Genomic DNA, 19,077 nt, shown 5'->3' with positions numbered 1-19,077 from the left:
TGCACTCAGTATCTGTACTTGTGTTAGTTACCTGTACTGAAACATTTACAATCACGGTTTTTAATGGTCCCAAATCAGTCTCCGTATTGTGTCTTACTTTACTGTCTTCTCAATAAAACGCTAAACCGATATTAAGATTGGATGAATTTAGTCGAGTTGCAAATCTTGTGTGTTGGCCTTCTGTTTTTCCTGATTTTTTCAAAAACATATTAATTGAATCTAAACTGAATAATCTTCAGAGCTCCCACCATGATACTGTGCCTTTTGCGGTCCTAAAAAGTCCTAAAATTGGCAACATACAGTAAGTCTGACGCGAGTCAAGTCATGTGACTTGAGTCCCCCACTTCTGGCGGTTGCGGAGAAAAGAGATGGCCACTGTTTGTCCCACCTGATAGGCCGAACTGAGGGTGGACTGGCCGAGCTCGCTGACCTGCCAGATGTCTTTCCCGGGCATCATCCTAGCCCCCCCGACACCCCCACGTACCATGCCCTCGCCGGCGGGATACAGGCTCAACGATGGCGGCCGCTCTGCTTTGCTGTTGGCAGGGAACACATGCACGCACACGCACACACACACACGCACACGCACACACACGCACACACACACACAGGCGTAGACCAAATGTTAGTTATTGATTCCAAACAAAATACATATTTTATGTTGTTATTCATAAGACAACTGAAGACTAGTCCAGCATGCAAATAAAAACACACAAATCAGTTTCAAATGTGTGAAACTTCTGTGAATATATCAACAGTTTGGCAAGTTCAGATCTTTTCAACCATCCCGTTTGCATTAAGAAGTTTCAACTGCTCAACGCTGACCTTATTCGAACTTTTGTTTGTTTGTTTCCATTTGAAGCTGTCATAAAGGCTTCACATATAATACATTAAATGTTTAATTATGTCAAGCACATTTTTTGTGTGCAAAAATAATAGAAACACATGATGAGGCAAAGTAAATGGAGGAATGTCACCTCTCTGGCAAGGAAGGAGCCCGAGCTGGTGCGTGAGGTCGAGAAGTTCCGACTAGATATAGTCGGACACGCCTCCACACACGGCTCAAGCTCTGGTACCAGTCCTCTCGAGATGGGTTGGACTCTCTTCCACTCTGGAGTTACCCACGGTGAGAAGCGCCGAGGAGGCGTCGGTGTACTTATTGCCCCCCGGCTCGGCGCCCGTACGTTAGGGTTCACCCCGGTGGACGAGAGAGTAGCCTCCCTCCGCCTTCAGGTGGGGGGGACGGGTCCTGACTGTTGTTTGTGCCTATGCACCAAACAGCAGTTCAGAGTACCCACCCTTTTTGGAGTCCTTAGAGGGGGTGCTGGAGAGCGCTCCCGCTGGGGACTCCATCGTTCTGCTGGGGGACTTCAATGCTCACGTGGGCAATGACAGTGAGACGTGGAAGGGCGTGATTGGGAGGACCGTCAAGCTGAAGAAGGAGTCCTATCGGGCTTTTTCGGCCTGTGGGACTCCTGAGGCAGCTGATGTGTACCGGCCGGCCAAGCGGAATGCAGCTTTGGTGGTCGCTGAAGCAAAAACTCGGGTATGGGAGGGGTTCGGTGAGGCCATGGAGAGAGACTTACGGACGGCTTCGAGGAAATTCTGGTCCACCATCCGGCGTCTCAGGAGAGGAGAGCAGTGCACCACCAACACTGTGTATAGTGGGGATGCGCTGCTGACCTCGACTCGGGACGTTGTGAGTCGGTGGGGAGAATACGTCGAAGACCTCCTCAATTCCACCGACATGCCTTCCCATGAGGAAGCAGAGTCTGGGTTCTCTGAGGCAGGCTCTCCTATCTCTGGGTTTCAGGTCACCGAGGTAGTTAAAAAGCTCCTCGGTGGCAAGGCCCCGAGGGTGGATGAGATTCGCCCGGAGTTCCTAAAGGCTTTGGATGTTGTGGGGCTGTCCTGGTTGACACGCCTCTGCAACATCGCGTGGACATCGGGGACAGTGCCTCTGGATTGGCAGACTGGGGTGGTGGTTGCCCTTTTTAAGAAGGGGGACCGGAGGTTGTGTTCCAACTACAGGGGGATCACACTCCTCAGCCACCCTGGTAAGGTCTATTCAGGGGTGTTGGAGAGGAGGGTCCATCGGAAAGCCGAATCTCAGATTCAGGAGAAGCAATGTGGTTTTCATCCTGGCCGTGGAACAGTGGACCAGCTCTACACCCTCGGCAGGGTCCTCGACCAGTCTACATGTGTTTTGTGGACTTGGAGAAGCTGTTCGACCGTGTCCCTTGCGGAGTCCTGTGGGGGGTGCTTCGGGAGTATGGGGTACCGAACCCCCTGATACGGGCTGCTCAGTCCCTGTACGACCGGCGTCAGAGTTTGGTCCGCATATCCGGCAGTAAGTCGGACTCGTTCCTGGTGAGGGTTGGACTCCGCCAAGGCTGCCCTTTGTCACCGATTCTGTTCATAACTTTTATGGACAGAATTTCAAGGCGCAGCCAAGGCGTACAGGGGGTCCGGTTTGATGGCCTCAGTATTGCATCTGTGCTTTTTGCAGATGATCTGGTTCTGTTGGCTTCATCAAGCCATGAACTCGAACTCTCACTAGAGCAGTTTGCAGCCAAGTGTTACACGGCTGGGATGAGAATCAGCACCTCCAAATCTGAGACCATGGTCATCAGTCGGAAAAAGGTGGCGTGCCTTCTACAGGTCGGGGATGAGATCCTGCCCCAAGTGGAGGAGTTCACGTATCTTGGGGTCTTGTACATGAGTGACGGAAGAATGGAACAGGAGATCGACTGGTGGATCGGTGCAGCGTCTGCAGTGATGTGGACTTTGTATCGGTCCTTTGTGGTAAAGAAGGAGCTAAGCCGAAAGGCGGAGCTCTCAATTTACAGGTCGATCTACGTTTCTACCTCACCTATGATCACAAGCTGTGGGTCGTGACCGAAAGTACAAGATCCCGGATACAAGCGGCCGAAATGAGTTTCCTCCGCAGGGTGTCCGGGCTCTCCCTTAAGAGATAGGGTGAGAAGCTCGGTCATCCGGGAGGCTCTCAGAGTAGAGACGCTGATCCTCCACATCGAGAGGAGCCAGCTGAGGTGGCTGGGGCATCTGATTCGGATTCCTCCCGGACACCTCCCTGGTGAGGTGTACATCCGGGCACGTCCCACCGGGAGCAGACCCCGGGGACGACCCAGGACACGCTGGAGAGACTATGTCCTTCGGCTGGCCTGGGAACGCCTCGGGATCCCCCGGAAGAGCTGGATGAAGTGGCTGGGGAGAGGGAAGTCTGGGCGTCCCTGCTGAAGCTACTGCCCCCGCGACCCGACCTCGGATAAGCGGTAGAAAATGGATGGATGGATGAATGGAAAATAATACATAGATAACATACAATAAAATTATAATCTTTGTAGTACTTCAAAATAGTCTAATTATCCATCTATCCACTTTCTATGCCACTTCTCCTCATTAGGGTCACAGGTGAGCTGGAGCCTATCTCAGCTGACTTTGGGCGAGAGATGGAGTACACCCTGGACTGGTCGCCAACCAATGGCAGGGCATAGGTAGACAAATACATTTCAGACTCACATTCACACCTATGGACAATTTTGTTTCGTCTTCAAATCCCTAACATGCATGCTTTTGGGATGTAGGAGGAAGCCAGAGTACTCGGAGAAAGGCCACACAAGCACAGGGAGACCATACAGTTTCCACACAGGAAGGCTGAGATTCGAACCCAGAACGTCAGAACTGTGCTACCTTGCTGCCCGAGTATTATTATCAATATTATTATTATTAGCATCATTAATTCTTTTTAGGGGATTTCCATCAAGGCCCCTATTTGTTTTGGCAGAAAAAGCAGTTTCTCACTATATTAAACATATCTGCCTCTTGATGAATTTAATGTCTAGAAAAATAATCTCCAAGAAAGTAACATACTAAAAAGACAAGCCAGTCAAAGGGACAGGAAACAAGAATCCTCATCCCACATGCATAATCCTTTCTCTCTCTCTTTTTTTTAATATTCACTTAAAATGAATGAATAACCATGAGACCAAGGAGACAAGAAGAAGATGCTCATAGATGGACACAAACACATGATGAGGCAAAGTAAATGGAGGAAAGTGATAAACCTGAGCGCGTCACTGTACATGTTGGTTATCAGAATGAACCATAATTAAGACTATCACTTGTTACAAGCAACAATTTACAATACTTAAAACTCATTATAAGGATTTAGCTTCCTGTTTTTTGAAACATGCTGAGCATTTAACAAGGTGGGAATCCGGAAAGTCAAATCCAAGCAGGCAGGTTGAGGAGTTGAGGGAAGAGGCGGGGACGACAGTTGCATGACCGTGATGGGATTTACCTTTTCCTCCATGTGTGACGGTGACTGTGCGTGCACACAGCAGCACAGAGAGCAAGCCAGCAAGACACACAGGACACACAGTCTCAGATTAGCAAACGACAATGACAAGACACATGACACCACACTCTTAAATGTCATTAAAAAAAATCATGTTTTCACTTGTTCACTCAGTTCTTGTTTTATTCTTGTCTACCTTATGATGTAACTCTTCCCAAAAAAACAAAAACAAAAAAACACACATCATCATAATCACATGGCAGTGCTCAATTTCTTTCAGTCACTGCATGTTGGAAGGATTACGATTTGTTAGACAATCTGTGGTTGAAGAGATTTTAGGGATGATGTAAATGTAGCGGACAGGAGGTGATTAATCTGCAGTTCTCCAACAGCAACTGCACCAGATTGTATCATGCTCATAAGTATTCGGAACTCATTTGCTTGAGACTTCAAGCAGGCAAATTAAAAAAAAAAAAAAAATTTAAGATGAAAATCTTTTTTTTTTTTTTTTTTTTTTTTTTAGGTCTGTCCTAATCCCAATTTCTGCATGTGATGGACTCTGAATAGCAAATGGCAGCAGCAGTTGCAAGTGAAGAAATAAGAGGACTGATACATATAAAATGGAACATGAAACATCAGCAGCAAGACCGTGGACACACCAACACAAGCACACAAACACACACACACATACTGTACTACTCACGTTCGTCCACTGCCATCTGATTGGCTGTTGCTCCCTGTCTGCTGCAATTTGGAGCGCTCAATATGCTCGACATACGTCTGGATCATCTTTAATACCGGAGGATGAGATCAAAGCGGAGAGGAAGTGCAGAGGGAAAAGTTGATGGCGAAAAAGAATGGTCAGTCAATTAGCATCAACCAAAATGACTTTCATTATTTTGTAATCTGATTCATGCTTGATAAAAATAGTGACAAAACACTTCAGTGAGGCTCATATTGTTTTGTTGCATTCCTGGTTTTGTTGTAAAAATGTGTGCTTCTCTATTTCGTAAAAAAATCACTCATTATTTAACAATGATTATTGTTATGACCAAACACCATGTAACTATTCATGAATATTTTGCAGGATGTCCGTTTAAATGTAATGAACTGTATTTGGTGGGCAAAAATGTTGTTATTACTGTATTTAAAACAGTTTTTCTAGCCCTTTGTAGGGCTAGGAACCATATTTGGTGTTTTGCAATTTGAACTCAAAATTGATGCCACATTATAAAGTTATACAGTTACGTTATAATTTCTCCCAGTCAGTCAACAAGAAAGTTAATGATAATAATGAAATACAGTGCTGAACTTATACAGTAATAAAATACAATGGAAGCAAAGTGTATTACACCGTTACATAATTATTATAAATGTAATTATAACAACGGCAAGACCATATATTAATAATTAGCCATCTAAAGGTTTCATTAATAAAACTTCAAATAACAAATATAACATGTCCTCACCCTTTTGAGATATAATAATCTTTTTGAGGCATAATGTTTCAATCACAACATGCCTACTACTAATGCTAATTGCATTAGCTTTTTCATCACGGTATCTACTAACAGCGCAATGCTTGTTCTTTGACCTTCATGCTGAATACAGTCAAGTTGATTTAAATTCCTTCAAATTGTCTGTTCACACTTACCTCAGTGTGGCGCTGGTGCAGAGCATTGTATTCTTTCTTCATTTCGGACTCTCTTTCCTCCAACCGTGTGACTAAAAAAAAAAAAAAAAAAAATAAAAAATAAAAACCCGATGAAAAATTAGCAGTAAGTAGTGTTGCACATTATATCGAGTGAAGACCATTTCATGACAAGTGAGAAATTCTTTTTGACAGTTTTTTTTTTTTTTTTTTTTTAAAGGAAAAACAACAGAAAGTATTTAATTGCAATATTATGGTGACAAGCGAAACACAATGTAAAAGTACAATTGAACTACTTCACCCTCCTTCTTTCAGTTCAATTAGGAATGTTTTTATTTGTTTTGTTTCCCCTGGAATTAATGCAGTTAAAGCGAGTTTGAGCTTGGACTGAGCTCTTTAGGCAACTCACTTTGGTCAACGTAGTTCTTGGACTTGAGCTCCAGTTGTTTCCCCTGCAGCTCCAAAAACTCCACTTGTACCTGGAGGTCCTTCTTGTCTTCTTCCAACTCATCCTCAAACTCAATGAATTTCTACAGGGGAGGACAAGTGAGCACAGCAAAGCTTTCAATCAAAATGTGCACAAAGGTACAAATGCCTGACATTATGTATATAATTACAACATATCATTGATAAGCAAATAAACACAACCTAATATTATTAATGCACCAATGGCCAGTAAATCTAATTGCATTGTGAAAGCAGCAGCATTGTAGAGCATTGCTTTATTAGTACGCACAGTATTTGGGAGAGAATAAAGAAATCTCTCCCTCCACTTTCTCCTATTCAGTCCATTCATCATTTTTGTTTTTGTTTTTTTTACTGCTTAACGTGTTCAGGATCACAGCGAGTCCCTGACTTTGGGTAAGATAGCGGTGCACAGACAAATACACATATAGCTGAGCACCCATTGGAGCTGAGCGTACAGTAGATTTGTCCAACTTCTTTTCATGTTGCCGTTTTACAACAAAGCTGTTCACAATGGCGTGCTTGTCCTGCGCTAATACAGTAATCCTCCGACTGCAGAGAGACTGTTGAAATATGTTGCAGATATCAAGTCATCACTGATGAATTAATTTATCATTATAGCACAGAAACCTAATGGTCATTTATGTGTTATATGGCTGGATAGTGATCAGCCACAACTTTAGGTACATCTGCATAATATATGTATGACCTAGACAGAGATAGATCAACTTTATTCATTCAAAAAGGGATATTTACAAACAAGGGAAATTCACTCACACTCTGCACTCAAATTTCTGCCTTTGTAAAGACAATAAAGATGTTCCGATTGACACTGCAGAGAAAGAAAATGGAATACTGTACTATATCGAAGATTGTGGTTGGAGTTTGTTGTTATACGAAAAAACAATGACGAACTGATTCCGCTCATGCTATTTCTTAGCTGGAATTAAAGTCACTGGTCGCTTCTTAACAAAATAGTTGCTGGAGGTGTCGGTAAAGTTGCTAAATTCAGCTCCCAAAACGCTAAGTTGCCAATACTGACTGTGCTTTTGGAAACTAGTTCCTGTCTGTTTACACCCTTGTTGTTAGTGGATGCAGCGCACGTCAGCGGTGTTCTGCTTTGAACTGAGGAAGCTGCTGGAAAAAAAATAAAAAATCTATTTGAAAAAGAAATTATCCTGAAAAACTCAAAATAAATGATAAAATTGATGAATCACCCAGGCCAAGTCAATAATTCTCCTGCACATAAGGGTGTCAAGGAGGAGACAATGAGTTTTTGGCTTTGTTTACTAATTAGCTTGCGTCTGATAACCTTGTAATCTGAGGCGCTGTTTGCTCGTTGCTGTTTTTGCTCCCAGTGCGAGCAGCATTGTTGTTCTCACACACCTTCCATATGCATTCTTCCGCTACATTCTGTGAACTGCGTGGCTCTCTCAACCTCGGTTTACTTTGATTTCTCAGCTTTGGTTGTTCTGTTTCTACTCCTTGCAAGCACAAATCCGGTTACAGTGCCAGACCCCCTGTTGGCGGTATTGATTCCCAGCGATCGTGTCCTCCCCTCCCCCATTGTGGCCCTGAGATCATTGCATCCTCTGTTTTTACCTCGCATTCGAATGCCTCCGGCAAAGTCCTGCGGGATCATGGGAACTGCAGTTCTCATGGCACAACAAAACAGGTGGTTGCTGATCAATCTGATGTTTGAAATATATATGCCTTGGCACTAATAAAATGCATTTTATGAAATGATAACCTTAACTCATATAATCTTGTTTTATTGTACGGATTAAAAAAAAGAGACCGTGTTCCTCTCTCTCTGATATTTTATTATCACTTTGTGAGACAAAGCGAGATTTCTGTGGTTGGGGGCTGCCAGTTGCATGAGGCAGATGATAACTGTTTCGTTAACCAGCCCTTTCAATGCAACATGAATTTTTCGATCATGATGAATAGCATCTATCTTGCAAACATGAAAATGTTCATATCAACCATCAAGCCCTTCAGATTTTCCTCTTAAAGTTGTCATGGGCAGCAACAAACAATCTAATATGTCGAAGCCTTTGTGGGTGGGAAGAGGATTATTTAGATCGCCCTCAAGATCCCACCACTGCCGCGACTCACCTCCTCCGCCTGCTTACGCAACGCCTTCTCCCTCTCGTACTGGGTGATGAGCTGCTCGTTGTCCTCCTTCAGGAGCTCCAACTCCACTTCGTGCTCCTGGTTCTCCAACAGCACAGCGTCCAGGTTCTCCAAGACGTTCACCACCAGCGGCATGAGCTCCTTCACAACCTCCTCATCGTAGCTGCGGATCAGCCTCTCGAACTCCCGGTAGATGCTGTTGGCCAGGCCCGACACCCGCTCCGACATGACGGTACAGGAGCCGTAGTCGTCCTGGTGGTAGGGTTGCAAAATTCGGAATTGGAAACTTTCATGGTAATTTATAGGAATTAACAGGAATTTAGAGAAAAAAATAGTGCTGAGGCGTTGCATGGTCGATTTATTTGCTTTGTGTTGTGGGACAAAATTGGAAGTACAAGCACGCTCGAGTGGAGTGTTTTCTTTTTTTTTGCAATTACAGTACTTTAATGCCCTTTCATGTGGGCAAGCAAAGCTATCTCTTTTGTGTGGATGTCTGCTAATGGCAAATCAAAAATGTTTCTATTAATGTTTGAATATGAAACCTTTCCATTAAATGACCCTCAATTTCCAGGCAATTTCCATTAATTCTAACGAATTCCAATCATTTCCACGTTGCCCATTTGGAAGGCTTATCCTCAGTAGGGTGACGGGTGAGCTGGAGCATATCCCTGCTGACTTTGGGCCAGAGGCGGCATACACCCTGGACATGCGTGTGTGGGTTTTCGTCGGGTATTCGGGCTTCATCCCACATTCCAAAAACGCATTCCCATAATTCCCATGAAAAGTTTCCAATTTGGAATATTTCCAGCATTCCTCATCTTAGTTTCCCATGAAAAAGTGTACACTTGTGCAAGCCTACCTGGTAGACCACCTCGTCTATCTGGAGCTCCATCATCTTGGCGGCTGCAGCTGGCTGCGGTGATCCAGATGAGGACTTTCAAAGGTCTTGTCGACTGTGGAGGTGTTTTCGGATGGGGGGGTCAACGCAGGAAAAACGTGTGATTCCGCATAACAGTCACCTCGGCGAAGGAAATAGAATAGAATGAAAATATATAGAGGGCCACTCGTACTCCTCCGCCAGCGCCAGCTCGTCGTGTACGGCCCAGCTGGATGAGTCCCTCCGAACAGCGGCCTCAGAGGGAGCGGACACCGCGGGGCTGTCTCTCCAGTGGATGTGGCCTCTCCCGGGCCATGCCGAGTTGGGAGAGAGATGCCTTCGTCGATAAAGCCGCACCTGCCTCTTAGCAGCCGCAACCACCGATCCCAGCCATTGCTGGCTGGGGAAATTAATACATTAATTAATGAAGAGAATAATATTGAAAAACCCCAACGACGACGGACGCCACCATGAACAGGTTTGTTGCATTTATTTCGGGGTCGGGAGGTGATGGTGATGTCTCCCGGTGGGAGAGGTTCTCGCTACCGTTCAGATGGAGGAGCCAGCTGACCTAATGGCGATGACGTCACGCCGCCTGCATCAAGTTAGCACCAGGAACCGGAAATTAGGGTGAAGACTTCAAGTTAAAACGCGGAGATATTTAAATAGAAGTAATTTAAAAATATATATATTGTTTTTTTTTTTAAATAAGCACTAACACTGAAATGTATTTAACTCAAGTAGAAAAAGTAAAAATGAATGTTTATTATCAATTAACATGACATAAAGGCACACTTTAATAACTTGGCACAATGGGAATAAAAATGATCCGCACATAAAACTAGTCTCTCTTATAATAACAATAATAATGGAGATTTTTTTGAAGGACAGATACTGGTGGTTTTTAGGCTGGCAGAAGACAACGCATTTTCCACGAATCATTCTTGAAGCTGACGTCGTCAAACAAATATTTGAAATAAGGCCATGGATCAGGAATAGCTTGCTTCTCTGAAATATATAGTCCGAATATAACAAAGTATTTGTACTTTTTTACGTCCCATTAGTGAAATTTGCAATTATTTTACTGTACAACACATGAAACGGCTTTCATTTGTTAACGTTGCATGAATTTCTTAACCAAATGTCATATGAGTACACATCAATGAATTATTACTAACATAGCCGCTCATTTTGAAGTATAAATTGTTCGGTGAGATATAATCACGTGAAAGCAATATTTTACTTCTGCTGGCTAAAACCGGAAGTCGACTATCATCCAAGGAGCTTTGGCCTTAAAAGTGCCCGGTGATCCAATATAATAATAATGACGACGCACTCTGAAACTGATGCTTCACTGTTGAGACAAAGACAGGCGATGAAACACTGCTTCGGTGATACGCCTCGCTGATAAGAGCTGGACACAATATAAAAGTAATCTTCAGTCATTGATGGAAGCATTGTGTTTACTTACATAGCAGCATAATGTAAAAGTTCATCATGTGCCGATTGTTTGATCACTTGATCAATTACAGCAACGATAATCACATCTGGTGAAGTCATTACTCAGCAAAAAGTAAAATGTGATAATGTATCAAATTGTTGCATTTGGCATTGTCTAATGGAAAACATGTAACATCAATTTCACACAAGATGATTTGAAACTGATGGGTCACAAGACCTTTCATACTGAAAGCTTTGTTTAGTGTGTGATGTGGAGGGAAATTTTACCAATAAAGGACAACGAAGCAGGGGGGGAGAAATGATCAGTGAGGGTATGAAGTACAGAAAATGGATGGATTGATGAAGAAATGTTTAATTAGCTCATCAGTCTGGGTACTGAAGTGCTCAATGACCAACCCCCTTTGCACGCCGCTGGAGAGAAGGATCGTCATTTAATTTGAAGCAATTCTCGTCGTACAAGGGCCAAGAAGTAAAAACAGGAAGTTAACAGCCTATAGTTCTGCGCATGAACATCATAAGTGAATGTCAGGCTGTCGGCGAGAAAAATGGCTCAAACAGTGGGCAGCTGGACAAACAGCATGATATGGTTAAAAGACAAGTACAACTAACAAATGCTTGGTACATATAACCTCTTGAGTGTTATGAAACAATATTTTTGCATCGAGGCTAACTATAAATGCACGGTCAACTGTGCAAAAAGTCGTATCATTGGTGACAATGCAGACATGTCATTCATATTCCCGTTATTTTAAACGTGAAAGATAATGGAAATTGGATTTGTTGTAGAATTAACATAATCGTGACTTGTTTATTGAGACATTAGTGGAAACCTGCTTGGTCATTAATTTGTCACTGCTGTACTGTAGTATTTTTTGTAGACCACTACAAATAGGGACCTCAAGGTGGCAGTATTCTTCAATCAAATCGCTCTCGCAGCTGGGCAAATGTAGTGGTAGTAATGATATTTTAAGCTAATGTTTTGCAACCATGCCTAACATAGGCATTTGCCGATTGGAGTCGAACAAGCTGGATTTTGACCAGGGACAAAGGATGGCATTTGTGTAAGGGCAAGAATGGTCAACAACGGAAGAAAACAAGACATGCTTTGTCTGCTGAATTTACACTGCTGCAAACATTCAGGACATACGCAGTATGTTCTGCAAGCGTTTCACATTTTTGTATTTTATTTTAGCTACGGGTAAAGCTCACGTATTCACAGAATGACACTCAAGTCACTTCCAACTGCAAAAACATTTTATTGCAATACACAGGATTGAATTCCGCTGCACTCATTGCTGCCAGGCACATCTACACACAGGGGACAGGCCGTTGCCAGAATAGCTTCAAGGAGCATCATGAAATGGGTGAGGAGCTGATACCCAAGTAGCTCACCTGAACTCAGGTGGGCCACAAGCTTGTCCAGAGATCCCCCCCCCCCCCCATCTCCAACTGTTTTAATTTAAAACATAAACAGAGGCCAACCCCGAGGGGGAAAAAACAAAACAAAAACAAAAGGCATGTTCTCAGATAACGCAAGCAATGAGGGCAAAGCACAAACTACACAATCGCATAAAATCAAGATGGAATTTCTGTAGGGAAAGCAGAAAAAAGTTTAGAGTAAAGAACCACATTCATCTTTGATTCAATGTCAATTTTTTTGGTATTTTGTTCCCTGACGAGTCAGTTCTGACAGGAGACCTTTTGTGTCTGGCACTTACATGAAGAGTTAGACGAAAGAGAACAAAGATAACAGAACAGCTCTCATTGGTGGACTGGAGTAAGCCAATGAGGTAAACGAACGTGATTTCAAAGGCCACAGACTTACTTAAAAGGCAAAACTTTAGGGATCATACACCCAGGCTTTTAAGTGATGGTCTGGCGTATTAAAACAGTATTGAGATAGAACCATAATGGTTCTACGTGTTGATTGAAAAGGAGGTGATTGTGTAATGCAGGTTTAAGGATTAAATGGATGAAGGCCGAAAAGAGCTGTAGGGCTGTACGTCAGGCTGAAAGTGCAACACGTTGAGGACATCAAATCAGACTATTTGCTTTCAAGAACAACAGAGCTTGATCATGAGGGGTGGTGGGCGTGGGAATGAAAGAAGATGCATGGGGGAGCAGACAAAACGTGTACAGAGAAGACCCACAGTGGGAGAAGGTGTGGGGTCAGAAGATCAGTAGAACACCACACTGGACTTTCCTCCGGGGGGGTTAAGGACCCTGTTGTGAGAGCGAGGCTTGGGTCCCAGGTGTGGCTCGTAGTTCTTCATGTCATGAGGCGGTGGAGGGGACGAGGAGGAAGATGTAGGCTCTGGGGCAGCTGGAGGAGCAGCGGCGGGTGGAGGAGCAGCGGCGGCGGCTGGAGGAGCAGTGGGCTCCTCCTCAGCTAGCACAACAGCAGGAGAGCCAATTTGCTCTTTCACCTCAGGCTTGATGACCTTGACCTCAGGCGAGCTGACTTTGATCTCAGTTGCTTTAAAATGAAAGAAATCCATTGTGAAAATACCAGAAGGGGAAAAAGAACTCCAAAGCCATGCTTGTGGAAAGCTGTAAACGGCAAATAGCAGCGAGACATGCTCGCAGGTAAACGAGAACAATTAAAAAGTTCAAAAGCATGGCTCGATACGACAATTTATATCTGCAATGTTAAAACAGTATACAGGCAAGTCCAAATTTAAGAGTTGCGCGCCGTACGCATCCAGTTGGTGCTGCAACATGCTGCACACGACTGAGGTCGACTGGAAGAGATGCAATGTAATTTAAGAACGAGAAGATGACAACGGTTGAGTGTAATACGGTTTTGCTGTTTAAATAGTCGCCATTTCTGCAGATATGCCTTTGAGTATTATTGTATGCTCTGTTTAATGTGTTGCTGCTCCGTGTGTGTCAAATTCACAGTTGTTTGAAGGTTTATTATTACCGTAACATCTGTTAATTTCTGTTAGCATGTCAATGGTGTTATGTACTATGTATGTAACATTAAGTTAGAGGACTTTCTTTGGGTTAGGTTGTTAGGCAAAATTATATGGGTTGGTTGAAAATGTTGGTGTTCTATTTTGTTATACATGTCAACTGAGTGCAACAAAGAGCTTGAGGCAAGCATGCTTGGTCTCTTATCTGGTGAACTGTGCGGGCAAGAGAGTGAGAAGAGGCACTAAGAAATACTTTAAATAGGTGTTTTTTGATATGTTTAAATGCATTCAAAGCATGTGGGAGAGGTTAAAATAGTTTCCCTCCCTACATCGCGAGTGGGACTGGAACATATCCACTGTGATAAATGGAGGTTCAGTCATTGGACTAAATCTGGGTTCTTAACAGTGCACAACAAAGTTTACTGTGGAAAATTAAGCTGTATCTAAAAATAATAATACATTTATAATACACTTCACATCAATCTCTTTCTCAGTAAACACGAGAACAATGAGAATTGTAATGATTATTACACTCAATTATAGGTGAATTCTTGTGAAAACAAAATTTTTTAATCTAAAATTTGGCCATTTTTTTTAAATTTTCATGTTTGCAGTACATATTTTTCTAGCATTTCAACCCGTCTAAATAACATTTATCTGTATGGAGAAATCTAATTAGCAATTCCCACATTAAGGGAAATATTCTGGAGTAGAGTAGAAAATACTGATTGAATAATATGTGAAAGCTGGAATATTTCTTAGTTTTTGTGATTTTATGACACAGGCAAGATAATGACAACATTCAGCTTTATAAATACATAGATGTTTTAAAATTCTGTACAAAACTGATATACTGTACATATCTTAATAGCTTTGTCTGAAGGCGCTCACCTGGTGATTTAGGTACAGATCCGACAGATATATTGTCCTGTAAAAAAAAAAAAAGAGAACAATTAAAACTCAAAACTTTATTTGTATGGCATTTGGCAATAACAAACTATTGACCTTTGAGGGAACCCGCAGCACTGCACTAGGACACTCAGCATATTTCAAATGGACTTTCAATCATAAATCAATGGCAAACATCGCTGAACAAGCTGGACATGCTAAGTCAGCGGGGGAAGGTGATATTAAAATATTGAGTAGACGTCACCTTTGGCTTATTTGGGTGGCTTTGGCTGTGGACATCTGCACTATCCCCAGACCCAAATATGTTGCTGCTTGGTCCACCTGGGGGAAGGGGTCTCTGTGGTTGGACTGGAGGTTCAGGTTCCCCAAATATTCCACTGCTCTTCCCACCTACACGACACCAATATGTGTGTTACGTCACAGAGTATTAATGGCATATTTCCTTTTTTTCCTTCCTTCAACCAATTTGTTGTCCATTATACACAACCATGGCAAAATGTCATGTTTGGTTACTTAACGAGGGATTAAAATACACAACATTTCGAGGTTACAAACATCATCACGCGACAAGATGGCACGCTCAGTTACCACTGCCATGCTTAGAGTTTTTCATTTCATTTGTTTTACAAGCCTGGCCTAGACGTTCCTTCCATCCATTTTATATACCGCTTATCCTTATTAGGGGAACCTCAAAGTGTTTTTCATTTAAATATGTACTGTAATTATGACTTCAGGACTGCATGAAGTTATAGACTATGGCACGTTTTGACAGAAATATGGGTTACATCGCCAGCATAGGAAGGGGGCTTCATCGTAAACCGAGGACCCCGATACATATACTGTAATAAGATTGCCCCTGACGCTAAATTATAATTTCATTTTTGGAACTGAAACTATGCCGGGTGTCACACAAGACATCAGAGTTTAAACCTCTGTGATTCTGACATCACGTCATCATGTAATGGTGTTATAATTTTGGTTGTGACCAGAGAGTAGTACCTAGTCTTTAACCTAGCATTCACGTTAGGCACTGTGTGAATATCAACATTGGTTAATATATGTTTACACTATGAGAGTTAATGTTAAATTATTAACACATTCACTGCCATTGACGGCTTTAGAAGTCAAATATCAATTTTAACTGCGAGGGCTGGCAGTGAATGAATTCAATATAAATTATTATTCCCATTGGGAAATTTCCTGCAACGGCCTTTGTTCAACCATGCGTTTAATGTGCATGTTAAGATATGACTTCTTTATCATTAGTCACATTAGGTCACACTTTGCACAAAGTCTCATATTGATGACTCATGACTTATAGATACCATGCGCTAACTTGGGAAAACGCTTAGCAAAACTACAGTTTAGGGTCAAGAGGAGAACAGTGGAAATGTCTATGCAGAGATTATCACATGAAAGTAACAGTTTTCACACACTGCCACTTCCCCACATCAATTATACGCGCGTCTCACCTGGAGGGTTGGAGCGCCTGGGTGCACTCTGGGGCTCCTCTGGTGAGGCAAACACATTAGAGGCCATCTTATTTGGTCTTCTGGACTGTGGGACTTCCTCTTCGTAGCCACCAAACAGATTACTGGAGCCACCACCGGGAGGCCGCAGCACCCTGCAGAGGACACGCTCTTAGCTCAACTTCAAAGGGAATTAGGTTTCCAATCCAATTATATGAAGTCTCACCTCTTTAATGTGGGTTTCGAAATACATACAAGGACTATCAAAGCCTAGCAACTATGTAGTGTGACATTTATTTTGGTTGATGTGCGTTTATGAATTGCGATGGAATATTCATATATAGTGAACCACGTTGCTGATTTTTTTTTAACCTATCCTCCATCCTTTTGCTGAAAAACCTCACCTACTCGCTATATTTGTGCTCAGGCTAAAGCAATAAAAGTCTTACTTTGGTGCCATCTAGGTGGCAAGGATTTTGTTGAAGTGATTTGAGGAGCTTCATTTACACAATAATATTTGCTGCCATTTTGTGGTATTTCGGTGCCAAGGAAGTGCAGTAAGTTGAAGTCAGTTGAGTTTCATTTCGATACCATCCAGTGTCAATTACTAGCAGACTTTCACTATTTGCTGCAGGGCTTAGTTCCCCATCCTGTACTGTATGTCAGTGATTCCCAACCACTGTGCTGTGAGAGATCATCAGGTGGGCAAGTGTGTTTCTCTTAATTGGTCTGGCATTACTTACATTGTCACCACAAGTAATGCATACTTGTTTCTCTATCTTTGCCAACAACATATAGGGGCAGGCATGTCTCTTAAATGCTCTTCCACTGCCAACGTGCATTATTTCGACACACACATACGCTTTTGTAACAACATTTGGTGGTGCGCCGTGAGATTTTTCTATGTGCCTTGGCTTTATATTGTGAAGCACTGCTGTATGCTACACTGGAATGCTAAATCAGAATGGGCAGTTAACATTGCAGTCCGTCCACGCTGACAGACAAACATGATCATATGGTCGGAAAGGGCGCCATTTGTCAAGAAAAATTTGCGAGACTTTGTCAAGGTCCCAAAGAAAAACAAGATGCACATGGGCCTAGGAGACAATAGAGCTGACCAAGGTAAATGTAGCTTCCATACGCATACCATTTCACGAGAACAATGTAGCCGCGTAGCCATCGCAGCTAGCACAAAGGCGAGAGAGGAGCTTCACACTTCCGCAGGCGCAGCAGACAACGCCTGCTCCCTTAGCATAAAAGCTCAACATTTGCTCGCCAAGGCAACTTTATAACACGGCAGCTCTCGCTGAACCAAACAAAAGATAAGGTACAGAAACAATACTGGTATCATACTTGGAGGGGAGGGGGAATAACACTTATATCAAACGCTACGACGTATCTGTAACTCACATGAGCTGAGCTAGATTAGAGTTACCGAAGCTTCTATTAGGCTTCAACACACTACACTATTTATTATTCACCTTGAGCTTGGTTTTGACCCACTGTCAAAGCCTTGAAACATGTTCGTCGAAGTCATTGTGGGTTAAGTTGGGAGCCTTCAAGTTTCCGAAGACAACTTCGTCACTCTGCCAACTGGGCGACTTGTAAGTTCCTCCTCGCCTCGTCTGCTCCCACCCAAGCTCCTTTGCGAAGAGTGTCAGTCATCGCGAGAGCGACACCGCGCAATATGACTGCTCACTTGCCGAGCTGCTGGGATGGGATGCGCTTGTTTGGGATCACAGGACAGCCCGCTGTAACGATCAGCAATACTATTCACCATTCGTCTTTTTTTTTTTTAAACAAAAGTACTCACAGTCTGTACTTAAGTAGAAGTTCATATACCTGTACCTTTGTAGAAAGACCAAAGTACTGATTCAACTCATGATGGAAGTAAAAAAAAAAAAAAAAAAAAATCTGCAACTGTGTCATCCATATTTGACCACATCTGAGGGCATTACAGTATGCAGTGTGTGTGTGTGTGTATAATATATATCTGTGTGTATAAATATATATATATATATATATATATATATATATACACACACACACGTTTACTATTTTCTATTTTTCTGAGTATTTATTTTCTGTTTTTCGGGATAATTGTTGGTTTTTTTCTGAGTTTTTTTGTTTTCTGCTTTCGACAATTCCCCCCCCCCCCCCCCCCCCCCCCCAGTTTTTCGGAGGGTTTTTTCTGAATTATCGACACACTTCGAACACCCGCGACAATTGATTCCCCCCACAGAAAAAAAGAATCCAATACGCTTCCGAACTTCCCACCACTGCATCTCAACAAGGATTACCTTGTGTTCGATTTGAACTCAGAAGCCGTAATTTCCGAGTTCTTAGAAGTTTCAAATGGAACCCCCTCTGAAGTCGGATTTCCCACTCGGTAAGTCGGAGATTTCTTCGTACAAGTAGCAGTGTTGCGCATGGCCAGCACAAAAACAACTAATGATTAACCTAATATGTTTTATAATATAGTTTGGAATTTATAAACATAAATATAACAGACACATATGTATCATGTTGATTCATTCATTCGTTACATAGTAGATCGTTTGTATTTAATGTCAATCATCATTTGTCATGACGCATGACTACAGAAAATTCGCCTTCGTCACGATAATGTTGGCCAAAATTAAATAACAAATAATTTTATCGTTGGCAATTTTGGTACTTAAAAAAACAATAATTAACAATTATTTTATTTTATTTATTTAAAAGACACGACAGGAAAAGAAATACAATTGGTCCGTCGCTTGGCATTTGTGGTTATCAATTGGTGGAGCTTCGCGTCAATCAAGTTTTAACCGCGGTCCTCGTGGATTACCCAACCAATCACAGGATTTGTTTTCGAGTTGTAGTGGGCGTGC

General features: G+C 42.6%; 2 protein-coding genes across 14 annotated transcripts in view; both read right to left on the bottom strand.

The window, feature by feature from the left end:
* The window catches only part of mapk8ip3 (mitogen-activated protein kinase 8 interacting protein 3), a 35,425-nt gene extending 25,414 nt beyond the window's left edge, over nucleotides 1-10,011 (bottom strand). For 5 of the 13 annotated variants that reach the window (XM_061700645.1, XM_061700648.1, XM_061700650.1 and 2 more), the window contains exons 1-7: nucleotides 9,433-10,011; nucleotides 8,556-8,825; nucleotides 6,382-6,502; nucleotides 5,976-6,046; nucleotides 5,025-5,110; nucleotides 4,325-4,348; nucleotides 431-536 (exon numbers count right to left, since the gene is read on the bottom strand). In XM_061700645.1, coding sequence (XP_061556629.1) covers nucleotides 431-536; nucleotides 4,325-4,348; nucleotides 5,025-5,110; nucleotides 5,976-6,046; nucleotides 6,382-6,502; nucleotides 8,556-8,825; nucleotides 9,433-9,468 — 714 coding nt within the window. In that variant the 5' untranslated portion in view covers nucleotides 9,469-10,011. The remainder of the gene's footprint in view (nucleotides 1-430; nucleotides 537-4,324; nucleotides 4,349-5,024; nucleotides 5,111-5,975; nucleotides 6,047-6,381; nucleotides 6,503-8,555; nucleotides 8,826-9,432) is intronic. The other 8 variants (XM_061700649.1, XM_061700654.1, XM_061700652.1 and 5 more) reach the window with 2 other exon arrangements.
* Nucleotides 10,012-12,147: 2,136 nt separating this feature from the next.
* jpt2 (Jupiter microtubule associated homolog 2) lies at nucleotides 12,148-17,858 on the bottom strand. The gene is made up of 5 exons (XM_061700372.1): nucleotides 17,686-17,858; nucleotides 16,208-16,359; nucleotides 14,980-15,125; nucleotides 14,718-14,754; nucleotides 12,148-13,387 (listed from the first exon to the last, which is right to left on the bottom strand). Exons 1-5 carry the CDS (start codon nucleotides 17,739-17,741, stop codon nucleotides 13,089-13,091), a joined length of 690 nt encoding a protein of 229 aa, XP_061556356.1. The 5' UTR covers nucleotides 17,742-17,858; the 3' UTR covers nucleotides 12,148-13,088.
* Nucleotides 17,859-19,077: the final 1,219 nt, after the last annotated feature.

Source organism: Phycodurus eques, chromosome 16 (genome assembly GCF_024500275.1).
Source record: "Phycodurus eques isolate BA_2022a chromosome 16, UOR_Pequ_1.1, whole genome shotgun sequence".
NCBI lineage: Eukaryota > Metazoa > Chordata > Actinopteri > Syngnathiformes > Syngnathidae > Phycodurus > Phycodurus eques.
The sequence above is the reverse complement of the archived record's forward strand: the minus strand, read 5'-3'. Positions and strand labels throughout refer to the sequence as shown.